At 64.3% G+C, this 16,458-nt stretch overlaps 1 protein-coding gene across 3 annotated transcripts; it reads right to left on the reverse strand.

The window, feature by feature from the left end:
• Positions 1-671: 671 nt before the first annotated feature.
• DPF1 (double PHD fingers 1) lies at positions 672-14,680 on the reverse strand. 3 transcript variants are annotated; one of them, XM_090129921.1, is made up of 12 exons: positions 14,498-14,680; positions 11,143-11,303; positions 10,404-10,496; positions 9,529-9,653; positions 8,977-9,063; positions 7,634-7,712; positions 7,421-7,543; positions 5,703-5,753; positions 4,990-5,094; positions 3,573-3,685; positions 2,326-2,407; positions 672-782 (listed from the first exon to the last, which is right to left on the reverse strand). In XM_090129921.1, exons 1-12 carry the CDS (start codon positions 14,527-14,529, stop codon positions 712-714), a joined length of 1,122 nt encoding a protein of 373 aa, XP_089986047.1. In that variant the 5' UTR covers positions 14,530-14,680; the 3' UTR covers positions 672-711. The 3 variants fall into 3 exon arrangements, with proteins under 3 accessions (XP_089986047.1, XP_089986046.1, XP_089986045.1); XM_090129920.1 differs by lacking the exon at positions 14,498-14,680 and having other exon boundaries at positions 8,977-9,060; positions 11,143-12,096; XM_090129919.1 differs by lacking the exon at positions 14,498-14,680 and having other exon boundaries at positions 11,143-12,096.
• Positions 14,681-16,458: the final 1,778 nt, after the last annotated feature.

Genomic DNA, 16,458 nt, shown 5'->3' on the forward strand with positions numbered 1-16,458 from the left:
AGGCACCGAAATTTTGGGGTCAATTTGGGGGATTTGGGGTTTTTTGTGGGGGGGGGGGATAAAAAATTACTATTTTGTGGGGGGGGCACCGAAATGTTGGGGTCAATTTGGGGCTTTTTGGGTCTTTTTGGGGGGGGCTCAAAGTGATAATTTTTTTTGGGGGGGGTCACTGAGACTTTGGGGCCAATTTTGGGGTTGTATTTTTTTGGGGGGGGGTCCCATAAATCCCATCAATGAGACTCAGTGCAGCGGGGGGGTCCGCGGGGGGGGGGGCGGGGGGGCGGCTTTTAATCACAGACACTCAAAGCACAACCGAACACAACACCACGGGGGGGGGGGGCCCACATTTTAAGCCCCCCCCTCCAATTTTAAGACCCCCCCCCCCTTCCAATTTTGGGGACCCCCCCTCTCCCCCCCCCGCCGCTTTTTAACCCCCCCCCCCAATTAAACAACCGGGTTGGGGGGGGGGGGAGGAAGCGGTGGGGGGGGGGCACCCATCCAACCCCCCCCCCCCATTTAAAATAAATACCCCCCCCATTTTCTTTCCCCTTTTTTTGGGGGGGGGCACATCATGCATCCGCCCCCCCTCCCCTTTGTCCATATAAACCTCCAGTATGGCTTTTTTTTTTTTTTTTTGGGGGGGGGGGAGGGTTGAAGGGGGGGGGTCCGTATTTTTGCCCCCCCCCCCCCCCCCCCCACGCCCCCCCCCCTCTAATTGAGGGTGATGAAAGCGGCCGCTTTGTCCTTCAGCTGCCGCAGGCAGAGGTGGCAGCTCCACGTCCCTAAATGGGGGGGGGGCAAAAGGGGGGGCGGGGGGGGCAACGGTCAGCGGGACCCCCCCCAAATATTCAGTGCCCCCCCACCCCCAAACACCCCCCCAAATCAACGCCCCCCCCCCACAAAGTGTGCCTCCCCCCCCCCCAAATAATGTAACCCCCCCCAATTACTGACCCCAATACGGTGCCCCCCCCCCGATCCAACTGAACCCCCCCCCCCAATTAGTGCCCCCCCCATAAATATTGGGTGTCCCCCCCCCCAATTACCTCCTCCAAATAATGCAACCCCCCCAATTCCTGAGACCCCCCCAATAATGTCACCGCCCCCCCTTTATTAAGGCCCCCCCTTTATTAAGTCCCCCCCCTTTATTAAGGCCCCCCCCTTTATTAAGCCCCCCATTAAGCCCCCCCCATTAAGCCCCCCCCATTATTAAGTCTCCCAACACAATTAAGCCCCTCCCCATTATTAACCCCCCCTTCATTAAGTCTCCCAACACAATTAAGCCCCCCCCATGATTACGTCTCCCACCGCAATGAAGCCCCCCCATTAAGCCCCCCCCCATTATTAAATCTCCCAATTAAGCCCCCCCATTAAGCCCCCCCCATGATTACATCACCCCCCACAATGAAGCCCCCCCCACGATTAACCCCCCCCAATGACCCCCCCCCCACAATGACCCCCCCCCGCAACGACCCCCCCCACAACGACCCCCCCTCCAATGAACCCCCCACAATGAAGCCCCCCCCACAACGACCGCCCCCCACAACGCCCCCCCCACAATGACCCCTCCCACAACGACCCCCCCCCGCAATGAAGCCCCCCCCAATGAAGCCCCCCACAATCACCCCCCCCACAACGACCCCCCGCCACAATGCCCCCCCCACAACGACCCCCCCCAACGACCCCCCCCGCAACGACCCCCCCCCACACTGACCCCCCCCACAATGAAGCCCCCCCACAGACCCCCCCGCAATGACCCCCCCCCGCAACGACCCCCCCAACGACCCCCCCCCGCAACGACCCCCCCCAATGAAGCCGCCCCCCACACTGACCCCCCCCAATGACCCCCCCCACAATGAACCGCCCCACGCAATTAAGTCCCCCCCATTAAGCCCCCCCTTGATTACGTCTCCCCCCGAAACCCCCCCCCGCAACGACCCCCCCAACGACCCCCCCCACAACGAACCCCCCCACAACGAACCCCCAACAACGAACCCCCCCCGCAATGACCCCCCCCAATGAAGCCCCCCCCACAATGCCCCCCCCGCGATGACCCCCCACAACGACCCCCCCCTCAACGACCCCCCCGCAACGACCCCCCCCACAATAAAGCCCCCCCCCTGCAACGTCCCCCCCGCAATGCCCCCCCACAGTGAACCCCCCCACGCAATTAAGTCCCCCCCCATTAAGCCCCCCATTAAATCCCCCCCCCATTATTACGTCTCCCCCCACAATGAAGCCCCCCCCATTATTAAGTCCCCCATTAAGCCCCCCCATGATTACGTCTCCCCCCACAACGACCCCCCCCCCAACGCCCCCCCCACGCACCTTCGGGCGGCTCGGCCACGGGGGGGCTGACGCAGTACATGTGGAAGCCGCGGTCGCAGTCATCGCAGAACAGCAGCTGCTCCTGCGGCAATTAACGGGCGCCTTAATTGCCTCGGCGCTGATTGGCGCGGGCGGGGGGGCGGCGATTGGGGGGGGGTAATTGGGGGGGGGGTTGTTAATTGCGGGGGGGGGAGTCGTTGGGTGGTAATTGGGGGGGGGTGATTGGAGGGGGGGTGATTGGGGGGGGTTAATTAAGGAGTAATTAGGGGATTGATGAGTGGGGGGCTTGGTGGGTTAATTAGGAATTGGATTAATGAGGGGGGGTTATGGGTTAATTAGGAATTGGGGGATTGATGAGTGGGGGAGGAGATTGATGCGTTAATTAGGAATTAAGGGATTAATGAGGGGGGGTTATGGGTTAATTAGGAATTGGGGGATTAATGAGGGGGGTTAATTAGGAATTGGGGGATTAATGAGGGGGGGTTATGGGTTAATTAGGAATTGGGGGATTAATGAGGGGGGTTATGGGTTAATTAGGAATTGGGGGATTAATGAGGGGGGTTAATTAGGAATTGGGGGATTATTGGGGGGGTTATGGGTTAATTAGGAATTGGGATTAATGAGTGGGGGGGGGTTATGGGTTAATTAGGAATTGGGGGATTAATGGGGGGGGAGGGGTTTGATGGGTTAATTAGTAATTAGGGGATTAATGAGTGGAGGAGGAGCTTGATGGGTTAATTAGGAATTGGGGGATTAATGAGGGGGGGGGTTAATGGGTTAATTAGGAATTAAGGGATTAATGAGTGTGGGGGGGGTTATGGGTTAATTAGTAATTAGGGGATTAATGAGTGGGGGGGGGGTTATGGGTTAATTAGTAATTAGGGGATTAATGAGTGGGGGGGGGGCACCAACGCGGGGCTCAGAAGCCTTGGGGCCACAATGGGGGGGGGGGGGGGGCGAGGGGTTGTTAACGAGGGGGGGTAATTAAGGAGTTAATGAGTCGCTAATGGGCGGCGCTTCATGGGCGGCGGGGGGCGGGGTTACAGGAAGGGGGCGGGGTTACAGGAAGGAGGCGTGGTTAAGTGGCAGGGGCGGGGTTAAACGAATGGGCGGGGTTAAACGAAGGGGGCGGGGTTACAGGAAGGGGGCGGGGTTCCAGAGCGGCGGGGCCGCGGTGCACGGCGGGAAGTGGGCGGGGCTGGGGGCCGATTGGCGGCTCAGGGCGGCCGCGCAGCCAATGGACGCACGTCGTTCTCCGCCGAGCCGCAGAGGCTGCAGTTCTTGCACTCGATGCACTGCCAGCGGTACGAGCGCGCCGCCGCCGCCATCGCCAGCGTGAACTGCAGGCACGACGGGTGGCCTGGGGGCACAGCGCCACCGTGAGGACGGGGGGACACACGGACCCCATAGGGACACACGGGGACACAGCGCCACCGTGAGGACGGGAGGACACAGGGACCCCATAGGGACACACGGGGACACAGCGCCACCGTGAGGACGGGGGGACACACGGACCCCATAGGGACACAGAGGGACACAGCGCCACCGTGAGGACGGGGGGACACACGGACCCCATAGGGACACACGGGGGCACAGCGCCACCGTGAGGACGGGGGGACACACGGACCCCATGAAGACCCCATAGGGACAAACAGGGACACCATAGGGACACACAGGGACACATAGGGACACTGAGGGACCCCATAGGGACACATAGGGACACAGCGCCACCGTGAGGACAGGGGGACACCATAAAGACCCCATAGGGACACCATAAGGACATCATAAGGACCCATAGGGACCCATAGGGACACAATAAGAACCCATAGAGACCCCATAGGGACACCATAGGGACCCCATAAAGACCCCATCAAGACCCCACAGGGACCCATAGCTGCCCCATAGGAACCCCTGCACACTCGCCCCTTGCACACCCAGTCCTTGCACGCACACTGCTGCACACCCGCTCCTTGCACACACTCCCTTGCACACACACCCCACACCCTGCCCACTTCCCCCTTGCACACTCCCCCTTGCCCACCCCGCCTGCACACCCATTCCTCGCACACTCACCCCTTGCACACTCCTCACCGCTTGCACGCTTTCCCCTTGCACGCTCACTCTAACTTGCACACCCACCCCTTGCCCACTCCCCCTGCACACCCATTCCTTTCACCCCGCCCCTTTCACCCCCGCCCCTTGCACACCCCTCACCCTCGCACCCCCGCCCCTTTCAGCCCCACCCCTTGCACACTTCTCATCCTTGCAACCCCACCCCTTGCACACTCCCCCTTGCACCCCCATTCCTTTCACCCTGCCCCTTGCACCCCTGCCCCTTGCACACCCCTCACCCTCACACTCCCCCCCTGCACACCCATTCCTTTCACCCCGCCCCTTTCACACCCACCCCTTGCACACTTCTCACCCTTGCACACCCCTCACCACTTGCACACCCATCCCTTGCCCACTCCCCCTTGCACACCCATTCCTTTCACCCCGCCCCTTGCACCCCCGCCCCTTGCACACTCCTCACCCTTGCACCCCCCCTTGCACACCCGCCCCTTGCCCACTCCCCCCCTGCACACCCACCCCTTTCACCCCGCCCCTTGCACACCCCCCACCCTCGCACCCCCGCCCCTTGCACGCCCGCCCTTGCACACTCACCGGCCCTGCCGCAGTCTGCACACGCGATCATCTCCTCGTGCCCCAGCGCCGCCCTCCTCACCGCCCCCCCCACGCAGAAATCGCACGGCCCCTCGGAGCGCCGCCCTGCAGGCGTTAATTAAGCACTAATTAATTAATCGCAGCCTCCTTAAGCGGCTCACGGCATCCTCCCCCCCCCCCCAGCACCAGCCCCCTGCACAGCACCCTGCAATAATTAATCACTGATTAATTAATTACCGCCTCCCTAATGACCTAATGACTAAATAATGACCCGGCACTAATTAATGACCTCCTCGCTAATTAATGACCCCCTCGCTAATTCATGACCCCCTCGCTAATTCATGACCCCCCACTAATTAATGACCCCCCATTAATTAATGACCCCCCCACTAATTAATGACCCCCCATTAATTAATGACCCCCCGAGTAATTAATGACCCCGCCACTAGTTAATGACCCCCCCACTAATTAATGACCCCCCCAGTAATTAATGACCCCCCCACTAGTTAATGACCCCCCACTAATTAATGACCCCCCTACTAATTAATGACCCCCCTCACTAACTGCTCCCTCCCTAGTTAACACCCCCCCCCACCATTAATGAACCCCTCCCAAACTAATTGCCCCCTCGCTAATTCATTACCCCTCATTAACCAGTCACCCCCTCACTACTTGATGCCCCCCCCCGCTAATTAATTACCCTCACTAATTACCCGTGTGCCGCCGTTGGCTCTCAGGGACCCAATTCAGCTCTTTGTAGAACTCTACGGGTTGGGGGGGGGCACGTAATTAACATCGCTAATTAAGCATCACCCCCCCCAAACCCCCCAGGATGAGATGAAGACCCCCAAGGACCCCCCACGACCCTCACAGCCCCCCCCCAGGCCCCCAAGGACCCCACGACCCCCCCAAGCCCCTCAAACTCCCTTCCTGCTCCCCCCAGCCCCCCCCAAGCCCCCCCAGACCCCCATTTGCTCCCCCCACCCCCCCCTGCTCCCCCAAAAGCCCCCCTTCTCCCCCCCAAACCCCAGCACAACCCCCCGAAACCCCCCCAAACCCCCCCAGGACCCCCTTTGCTCCCCCCAAACCCCCCCTTCTCCCCCCAAACTCCCCCTTCTCCCCCCCAAACCCCACCACAACCCCCCCAAACCCCCCCAGGACCCCCTTTGCTCCCCCCAAACCCCCCCTTCTCCCCCCCAAACCCCAGCACAGCCCCCCCAAACCCCCCCAAGCCCCCCAGGACCCCCTTTGCTCCCCCCAAACCCCCCCTTCTCCCCCCAAACTCCCCCTTCTCCCCCCCAAACCCCAGCACAACCCCCCCAAGCCCCCCCAGGACCCCCCCAGGACCCCCCAAGCTCCCCCAGGACCCCCTTTGCTCCCCCCAAGCCCCCCCTGCTCCCCTGAAAGCCCCCCTTCTCCCCCCCAAACCCCAGCACAGCCCCCCCCAAACCCCCCCAAGCCCCCCAGGACCCCTTTTGCTCCCCCGAAAGCCCCCCTTCTCCCCCCCAAACCCCAGCACAGCCCCCCCAAAGCCCCCCAGGACCCCCTTTGCTCCCCCAAAAGCCCCCCTTCTCCCCCCCAAACCCCAGCACAGCCCCCCCAAAGCCCCCCAGGACCCCCTTTGCTCCCCCAAAAGCCCCCCTTCTCCCCCCCAAACCCCAGCACAACCCCCCCAAGCCCCCCCAGGACCCCCTTTGCTCCCCCCAAACCCCCCCTTCTCCCCCCAAACTCCCCCTTCTCCCCCCCAAACCCCACCACAACCCCCCCAAACCCCCCCAGGACCCCCCAGGACCCCCTTTGCTCCCCCCAAACCCCCCCTTCTCCCCCCCAAACCCCAGCACAGCCCCCCCAAACCCCCCCAGGACCCCCCAGGACCCCCTTTGCTCCCCAGCACAACCCCCCCTTCTCCCCCCCAAACCCCAGCACAGCCCCCCCAAACCCCCCCAAGCCCCCCAGGACCCCCTTTGCTCCCCCCAAACCCCCCCTTCTCCCCCCCAAACCCCAGCACAACCCCCCCAAGCCCCCCCAGGACCCCCCCAGGACCCCCCAAGCTCCCCCAGGACCCCCTTTGCTCCCCCCAAGCCCCCCCTGCTCCCCTGAAAGCCCCCCTTCTCCCCCCCAAACCCCAGCACAGCCCCCCCCAAACCCCCCCAAGCCCCCCAGGACCCCTTTTGCTCCCCCGAAAGCCCCCCTTCTCCCCCCCAAACCCCAGCACAGCCCCCCCCAAACCCCCCCAAGCCCCCCAGGACCCCTTTTGCTCCCCCAAAAGCCCCCCTTCTCCCCCCCAAACCCCAGCACAGCCCCCCCAAAGCCCCCCAGGACCCCCTTTGCTCCCCCAAAAGCCCCCCTTCTCCCCCCCAAACCCCAGCACAACCCCCCCAAGCCCCCCCAGGACCCCCCCAGGCCCCCCCCCCCGCCCCCCCTCCCTCACGCTTGTGGTGGTTCCTGCGCTGGAAGGGCAGCCTCTCGCTGTCGTCCCCCTCCTCCTCGGCCAGGTGGGTGTGGGTGTAGTGGTAGCTCAGCCCCGGCCGGTTCTTATAGCGCTTCCCACAGACTGGGGGGGGGACGGGGGGGCACACGGCCATGGGGTGACCCCCCCCCCGCCCCAATAAACCTCCCCCCCCCCCCGTAGGAGGGCACTCACTGTCGCACACGTAGGGTTTGTCGCGGTCCTCCAAGGCTGCGGCGTCCTGGCGCTTCCGCACCGCCCCCAGCCCGTAGCTCTGGGGGGTTGGGGGGGTTGGGGGGGGAATTGGGGGGGTTGGGGGGGTTGGGGGAATTGGGGGGGGTCCCGTTATCGCCTCCATTCAGGTGCGTAAGCTCCCGTTGTCCCCATTGGGTCCCATTGATCCCATTGGATCTCATTAAGTCCCATTAAGTCCCATTGAGTCCCATTGATACCACTGATCCCATTGGGTCCCACTGAACCCCATTGATCCCATTGAGTCCCATTGATCCCATTGATCCCATTGGATCCCATTAAGTCCCATTGAGTCCCACTGAACCCCATTGATCCCATTGGGTCCCATTGATCCCATTGAGTCCCACTGAACCCCATTGATCCCACTGATCCCATTATGTCCCATTGATCCCATTGAGTCCCATTGATCCCATTAAGTCCCATTGATCCCATTGAGTCCCACTGAACCCCATTGATCCCATTGATCCCATTAAGTCCCATGGATCCCATTGATCCCATTAAATCCCACGGATCCCATTGAGTCCCATTGGTCCCATTGATCCCATTGGGTCCCATTGATCCCATTAGGTCCCATTGATCCCATTAAGTCCCACTGATCCCATTGAGTCCCATTGGATCCCATTGATCCCATTGGGTCCCATTGATCCCATTGAGTCCCATTGATCCCATTGATCCCATTGGGTCCCATTGATCCCATTGATCCCATTGAGTCCCATTGGTCCCATTGATCCGTTGGGTCCCATTGATCTCATTGGGTCCCATTGATCCCATTGAGTCCCACTGAACCCCGTTGATCCCATTGAGTCCCATTAAGTCCCACTGATCCCATTGAGTCCCACTGATCCCATGGATCCCATTGAGTCCCATTGATCCCATTAAATCCCATTGATCCCATTGGGTCCCATTGATCCCATGGATCCCATTGTCCCCACTGATCCCATTGGGTCCCACTGATCCCATTGTCCCCATTGATCCCATTTTGTCCCACTGATCCCATTGATCCCATTTTGTCCCACTGATCCCATTGATCCCATTGTCCCCATTGATCCCACTGTCCCCACTGATCCCATTTTGTCCCGCTGATCCCATTGTCCCCACTGATCCCATTGATCCCATTGATCCCATTGATCCATCTCCACGTGCCCCCCCACCGTCCGGATCCCCCCCACCCCAAGGAGCCCCCATGTGCCCCCAATGTGCCCCATATGCCTCCAATGTGCCCCCAATGTGCCCCATATGCCCCCCCCACGTGCCCCCAATGTGCCCCCAATGTGCCCCCCCCCCACCTTGCCCTTGGCCTTGTTTTTCCTCCTGGGGGGGTCGTCCTCCAGTTCGTCCCCCTCCGCATCGTGGCCAAAATCCCCCGCGGGCTTCTGGGGGCACAGGGGTCAGCAGACGGACGGACGGACGGACGGATGGATGGACGGATGGATGGATGGATGGATGGACGGACGGACGAATGGACAGACGGATGACTGGCTGAATGGAAGGATGCGGACGCAGCAACGGCGGACGGACGGACGGACAGCAGTGGGGGGGACAGGCAGACAGCAACGGAGCGATGGACAGACAGACGGACATGGATGGATCAGTGGGGGGACAGACGGACAGCAACGGGGGGCAGACGGACAGCAATGGACGGACAGACAGACAGACGGACGGACGGGCCGTCGGACCGACGGATCAACGGACAGAGGGACGGATGGGCAGAGCAATGGACGGGCGGACAGACGGGCGGACAGACTGGACGGACGACCACCTGAATGGATGCGGACACAGCAATGGCGGGCGGGCGGGCGGACGGACAGACGGACGGACAGACGGACGGACAGACGGACCTGGCAGTCCAGCAGCGCCTCCTCCTCCTTCAGCTCCTTTGGCGGCTCGGCGCAAAGCAGCGCCTCCAGGACCGGACCCTCGGGGAGACCCCCCCCCAATTCCTTCTTCAGGGGGGCATCGCAGACTGGGGGGCAATTCGTTAATTGGGGGGGCGTTAATGGGGGGGTAATTAATTGGGGGGGCGTTAATGGGGGGGTAATTAATTGGGGGGCATTAATTGGGGGGGATCCAGGGGGGGATTGGGGGCACTGAGGCCCCCCCCAATTCCTTCTTCAGGGGGGCATCGCAGACTGGGGGGGCAATTAATTAATTGGGGGGGGGGAATAAATTGGGGGGGGGCGTTAATTGGGGGGTAATTAATAGGGAGGGGATCCGGGGGGTGAATGGGGGGCACAGGGGGGTGAATTGGGGGGGGGGTGAATTGGGGGGATGAATTGGGGAGACCCCCCCCCTCATTTCCTTCTTCAGGGGGACATTGCAGACGGGGGGGTGCTCGGGGGGGGGGCAATTAATTGGGGGGGATGCAATTAATTTGGGGGGGGGACTGGGGGGGGTGAATGGGGGGGAGAAATGAGGGGTCCGTATTCACTGGGGGGGTGGGGGGGGTGGGCTAATTTGGGGGGGGGTATTTTAGGGAGGGGTATTTTGGGGGGGTTTATTTGGGGGGGGGGTTTGGGGGGGTATTTTGGGGGGGGTATTTGGGGGGTATTTGGGGGGGTTGTCTTGGGGTGGGGGGTTATTTGGGGGGCTTATTTGGGGGGGGTATTTGGGGGGGATTTTGGGGGGGGGTTATTTGAGGGGGGGGTTTGGGGGGGGGATTTTGGGGGGGGATTATTTGGGGGGGGTTTGGGGGGGGGTTTTGGGGGGGTCTCACATGGCCGCAGCCGGGGGTCCTCCAGGATGTTGAGCCGCCGCTTCTTCCTCCAGCAGCGCGCGGGGTACGAATAGATCTGACCTGGGGACAGCCCTGGGGGGGGGATTTGGGGGGGGTCGTAGGGGGTCATGGGGCTATGGGGCAGCACCTATGGGGCAGCGGTGCTTGTGGGCGGCGGTGGCTGTGGGGCGGCGGCGGTGGCTGTGGGGCAGCACCTATGGGGCAGCATCTATGGGGCAGCAGCCATGGGGCAGCATCTATGGGGCAGCAGCCATGGGGCAGCAGCCATGGGGCAGCATCTATAGGGCAGCACCTATGGGGCAGCAGCCATGGGGCAGCAGCCATGGGGCAGCACCCAAGGGCCAGCATCTATAGGGCAGCATCTATAGGGCAGCAGCCATGGGGCAGTGGTGGCCATGGGGCAGCAGCCATGGGGCAGCAGCCATGGGGCAGCACCTATGGGGCAGCAGCCATGGGGCAGCACCCAAGGGGCAGCACCCAAGGGCCAGCATCTATAGGGCAGCAGCCATGGGGCAGCAGCCATGGGGCAGCAGCCATGGGGCAGCACCTATAGGGCAGCAGCCATGGGGCGGTGGTGGCCATGGGGCAGCAGCCATGGGGCAGCAGCCATGGGGCAGCAGCCATGGGGCAGCAGCCATGGGGCGGTGGTGGCTATGGGGCAGCAGCCATGGGGCAGCAGCCATGGGGCAGCAGCCGCGGCGCAGGGCGGCGGTCTCACCGGGCCCCCTGTGCGTGCGCTCCATCCATATGTAGCAGTCGCTCTGCGCCACGCCGGTCTGCGCGTCCAGGAACGGCAGCCGCGTGGAGCGCTCGGCGCACAGCCGCGCGTTGTAGGAGCGGCAGTGCTCGATCGCGTCGCGATAGAAGTCCTCGCCGAGGCTGTGCGAAGCAGCGGGGCACGGCGGGTGATGCGTGGGGCACAGTGGGGCGATGTGTGGGGTGACGTGTGGGGCACAATGGGGCACAGCGGGTGATGCGTGGGGCACAGTGGGGCACAGTGGGGCGATGTGTGGGGTGATGTGTGGGGCACAACGCGGCAGAATGGGGTGACGTGTGGGGCACAATGGGGTGATGCACAATGGGGCACAGTGGGGCACAATGGGGTGATGTGTGGGGCACAGTGGGGCACAGCGGGTGATGCGTGGGGCAAATGGGGTGATGCACCATGGGGCACAGTGGGGCAGAATGGGGTGATGTGTGGGGCACAATGGGGCACAGTGGGGCACAGTGGGGTGATGCACAATAGGGCAGAATGGGGCACAGTGGGGTGATGCATTTTGGGGCACAATGAAGCACAACGAGGTGATGTGTGGGGTGATGTGTGGGGCACAGTGGGGTGAGGCACAGTGGGGCAGAATGGGGCAAAATGGGCACAATGGGGTACAATGGGGTGATGTGTGGGGCACAATGGGGCAAATGGGGTGATGCATAGTGGGGCACAGCGGGTGATGTGTGGGGCACTGTGGGGTGATGCACTATGGGGCACAGTGGGACACAGTGGGGTGATGTGGGGCTGTGACGTGGGGCACAGTGGGGTGATGTGTGGGGTGGTGTAGGGTGATGTGGGGCACAATGGGGTGATGATGTGGGGCTGGGACCCATAAGTTGTGCCCCGGAGCCATGGATGGAACCCAATGGAGGTGGACCCCCAACTCCCACCCCCAGCCCACCCCAGATCCCACCCCACACCCCCCCAGCCCCACATCTCCCCCCCCCACGGCCCCATAGCGGACACAGACCCCCAACTTCTGCCCCCCAACAGCCCCCAGACCCCCAGGTTTCACCCCACATCCCCACGGCCGGAGGGTGGGGGCAGGGTGGGGGGGGCACACACAGGCCCCCATAGCGCCCCATAACACCTCACAGCCCCCCCACAGCCCCCCACAGCGCCCCATAGACCCCCATAACGCCCCCACAGCCCCCCATAGGCCCTATAGACCCCATAGACCCCTATAATCCCCCACAGCCCCCCCCCCAACGCCCCACAGCCCCCCATAACGCCCCATAGACCCCCATAATGCCCCATAGACCCCCCCATAGACCCCATAGACCCCCCCATAGATCCCATAGACCCCTATAATCCCCCACAGCTCCCCCACAGCCCCCCACAACCCCCTATAACCCCCCATAGACCCCCCCATAAAAATCCCACAGCCCCCCCATAACCCCCAATAGCCCCCAATCCCCCCCCCCCACGACCCCCCATTGCCTCCAATGGCCTCACAGCGGGGGGGGGGGGGGCGGGGGTCCCTTTACCAACTGGGCGGGGCCGCTATGGGGGGGCGGGGGGCTGGGGGGGGGGCACCGGCACCGCCCCCCCCCCCCCCCCATCTCCATCCGCATCGCCGATCCCCAACCGCCCCCCCCCCCCCCCAACCACGGAAGCCCCCGATGGCGGCGCAGCGGGGCGGGGGGTCCGGAGGGGGGGGGGTCCCGGGGGGGTCGTTGCCCACCGCTCACCCACGGAGGGGGTCGCGCGGAGCTGTGGCCATTTTGAGCCGCCGGGGCCGCTCCGATGCGGGGAGGGGGCGGCGGGGTTCAGCCCCCCCCCCCCCCCCCCATCCCCGCGCCCCCCCCTCATATAAACCCCCTCCCCTCCCTTCTCCCTTTACGCCCCCCCCACCTTTATCCCCCCCCCCCCCCGTTGTTCCATCCCTGCTTTATGGGAGGGGCTCTGCGCCCCCCCCCCCCGGTTACACCGCCCCCCCCCCAGAGCGGGAGGGGCTGAAAAATTGGGGGGGGGGTTTGGAAGAAGGGGGGGGGGGGGGGGGAAGGGAGGAGGAGGGACTGCATTTCCCATAATGCACCGCGTCGGGGCCGCCCTCCCCCCCGCTTCCTATTGGCTGCGGGCGGTGTCACTCACAGGGTGGTAACGCCCCCCCCCTTGGAAATAAGGGGGGGCAGCGCCAAATTCGGGGGGGGGGGCGGGGTCACGTGGGTGGGGGGGGCATGGAGGGAATCTGGGGGGTGTGGGGAGGAATTGGGGGGGTGTGGGGGGTTATGGGGGGGTATGGGGGGGGCACGGGGGCGATATGGGGGCATGGAGGGGGTTTGGGGGTGATGGGGGGGGGATGGGGGGGGATGTGGGGGGGGGATGTGGGGGGGGGATGTGGGGGGGTGTATAAGGGGATATGGGGGGTGATGGGGGGGGGATGGGGGGGGATGTGGGGGGTGTATAAGGGGATATGGGGGGTGTGGGGGGTGATGGGGGGGGATGTATGGGGAGCACGGAGGGGGATTGGGGGGAATATGGGGGTACGGGGGGGATGTGGGGGGGGTAATTGGGGCGATATGGGGGGGCGTGGGGGGGATTTGGGGGGTGGGGGGGTGTGGGGACATAGAGGGCGGACGTGGGGGGATTTATGGGGAGACGTGGGGGGGAACATGGGGGGCTGTGGGGCTATGGGGGGGGGGCTGTGGGGGGGCTGTGGGGGGGTTTGAGGGGCTGTGGGGGGGGGGGTTCCGGGGGGTTCCGGGGGGGCGGCGCAGCCCAGGGACCGCGCGTGGCCGCTCCCGCTCCGTTCGCAGCGCCGGTTCCGGTTCCGGTTCCGGTTCGCGTCGCCCGGTCCCGGTGCCGGTGCCGCTCCCAGCCCGGTGCCGCCGCCGGCCCCGCTCCCGCTCCTATTATTCCCCGGTTCCGCCCCGGTTCCGTTCTCGCTCCTATTCCCCGGCGCCGATCCCGGTTCCGGTCCCGGTTCCCCGCTCGCGGTTGGCGCCCCGTTGCCGCTCCCAGCCCGGTTCCACTCCCGGTGCCGGTGCCATTCATTCCCGGTTCCGGTCCCAATTTCCCGGTGCCGTTCCCGGTCCCCGTTCCGATGCCATTCATTCCCGGTGCCGGTTCCCATTCCGGTCCCGGTTCCCGTTGCGGTGCCATTCATTCCCGTTCCCACTCCCGGTCCCGGTGCCATTCATTCCGGGTCCCGGTTCGGGTCCCGTTCCCATCCCGGTCCCGTTCCCATCCATTCCCATCCATTCCCACCCGTTCCCATCCGTTCCCACTGACCCCCATTCCCGGTTCCGGTTCCCCTCCCGGTTCCGGTCCCGGTTCGGTTCGCCCCCCCCGCCCCACTCACGCCTTCAGAGCTCCGTGCACGGCCGCGGCCATTCCCACCGCGCTGCTGCGTTCATCCCCCCCCCCCCCCCCAGGGGGGGAAAAACCGAACCGGAACCGAACCGGAACCGAACCCGAACCGAACCCGGAGCGGAGGATCGGCGCTGCCGCAGCCGCAGATGGGGGCCGAAGGGGGGGGAGCCCCCCCAACCCCCACCCCCCCACAGATCCAACCCCCACCACGAGACCCCCAGAACCGCCCCCCCCCCCCCGTGGCTCCGCCCCACGGTTCCCCCCCCCCCCCCAAATCCCACCCCAAATCCCACCCCATAACCCCCCCCAGACCCCCGTAACCCCCCCCAGACCCCCGTAACCCCCCCATAGACCCCCTATGATGCCCCCCCCCAATATCGCACCCCATAACCCCCCCACGCCCCCCCCCATCCCACCCCATAACCCCCCACGGTCCCCCCCCCGTCGTCCTCCCCCCCATGGCCCCTCCTCCCCCCCCATTCCCACCCCACAGCCCCCCCACAGACCCCATAACCCCTCACAGACCCCTCATGGTCCCCACCCCCCCTCCCCATACCCCCCCCATAACCCCCCCCGTAACCCAGACCCCCATAAATCCCTTTGCAGCCCCCCCAGCCCCCCACAAAACCCCCCCAGACCCCTCATAACCCCCAGACCCCATAAATCCCTTTCTAACCCCCCCAGACCCCCATAGATCCCCTTATAACCCCCCCCGAACCCCCCGGACCCCCACAGATTCCTTTATGACCCCCTCGCCCCCCCGCTCGCCCCCCTTATGCCCCCCCCCGATCCCCCCAGCCGCCCCTAAGGATGGGGGTGCCGCCCCCCCCCCAAATTGAGGACGCGGCCCCTTTAAGACGCCGCCCGGCTCTGCCGGTTTCTATGGCAACGGCGGCTGCTCCACTTCTGGGCGAAAAAAGGCATAAATTTGGGGGGGGGGGGGGATTTGCACGCCTTGCACAAGTGTTGTGCACGCCTCGCACAAGTGCTTTGCACGCTTGGCCCGGCCCGAGTCCTTTTGCACGAGCGTTTGACACGAGGGTCCCGCCTTGCACGACAGCACCCCTCCCCTTGCACGCGTTTGCACCGCGGCCCCGCCTTTTGCACGAGGGCTTTTGCACGCCTTGCACGAGGGCTTTGCACGCTTTGCACCACGATCCCGCCTGGAGCGCGGGGGGCGGTGGGGGTGCAGCTCTTTGCACGAGTCCTTCCCACGCCTTGCACGAGGGCGCTCGGCACGCTTGGCACGAAAGGCCCCGCCTTGCACGACGCCTTGCACGACGGGGCCGCCTTTGCACGAGGCTTTTGTGTGCTTTGCACGTGGGGTTTGCACGCTTTGCACCTCGGTTCAGCTCCACCACAGCACAGCCCCGAGTTCGGCTCCACTCGGCTCCTTTCGGCTCTACTCGGCTCCTTTCGGCTCCACTCGGCTCAGTTCGGCTCCGTTCGGGCTGTGATCCCAGCCCTCCGGCATCGCCCGGGTTTCGGCTCCACTCGGCTCCACTCGGCTCGGTTCGGCTCGGCTCGGCGCCGCTCGGGCTGTGGGCCCCACTCCGAAACAGCGCCCGGTGTTCGGCTCCACTCGGCTGCGCTCGGCTCTACTCGGCTCAGTTCGGGCTGCGGTCCCAACCCTACGGCATCGCCGGGATTCGGCTCCACTCGACACTTTTCGGCTCCGTTCGGCCCCGCTCGGGCAGTGGCTGCCACGCATGCGCTCACCTCCACCACGCCCCCTCATACATATGCAAATAGTCTCGCTATCTCGCACCCCATTGGCTGCGCGCACCGGAATATGCAGATTATTGGGTTGGAGGCCACGCCCCCTCCCACTCAAAAACCCCAACTGGGAATTCCGCCCCAAAACAGGGATTCTGCCCCCCCCCCCCCCAAAAAAAAGGACCCCCCCCAACCAGAGCCCCCCCCCCCCCAAATTAGGGACCCCCCCATTTT

Source organism: Phasianus colchicus, chromosome 38 (assembly GCF_987193195.1).
Source record: "Phasianus colchicus chromosome 38, bPhaCol1.hap1.1, whole genome shotgun sequence".
Taxonomy (NCBI): Eukaryota; Metazoa; Chordata; class Aves; order Galliformes; family Phasianidae; genus Phasianus; species Phasianus colchicus.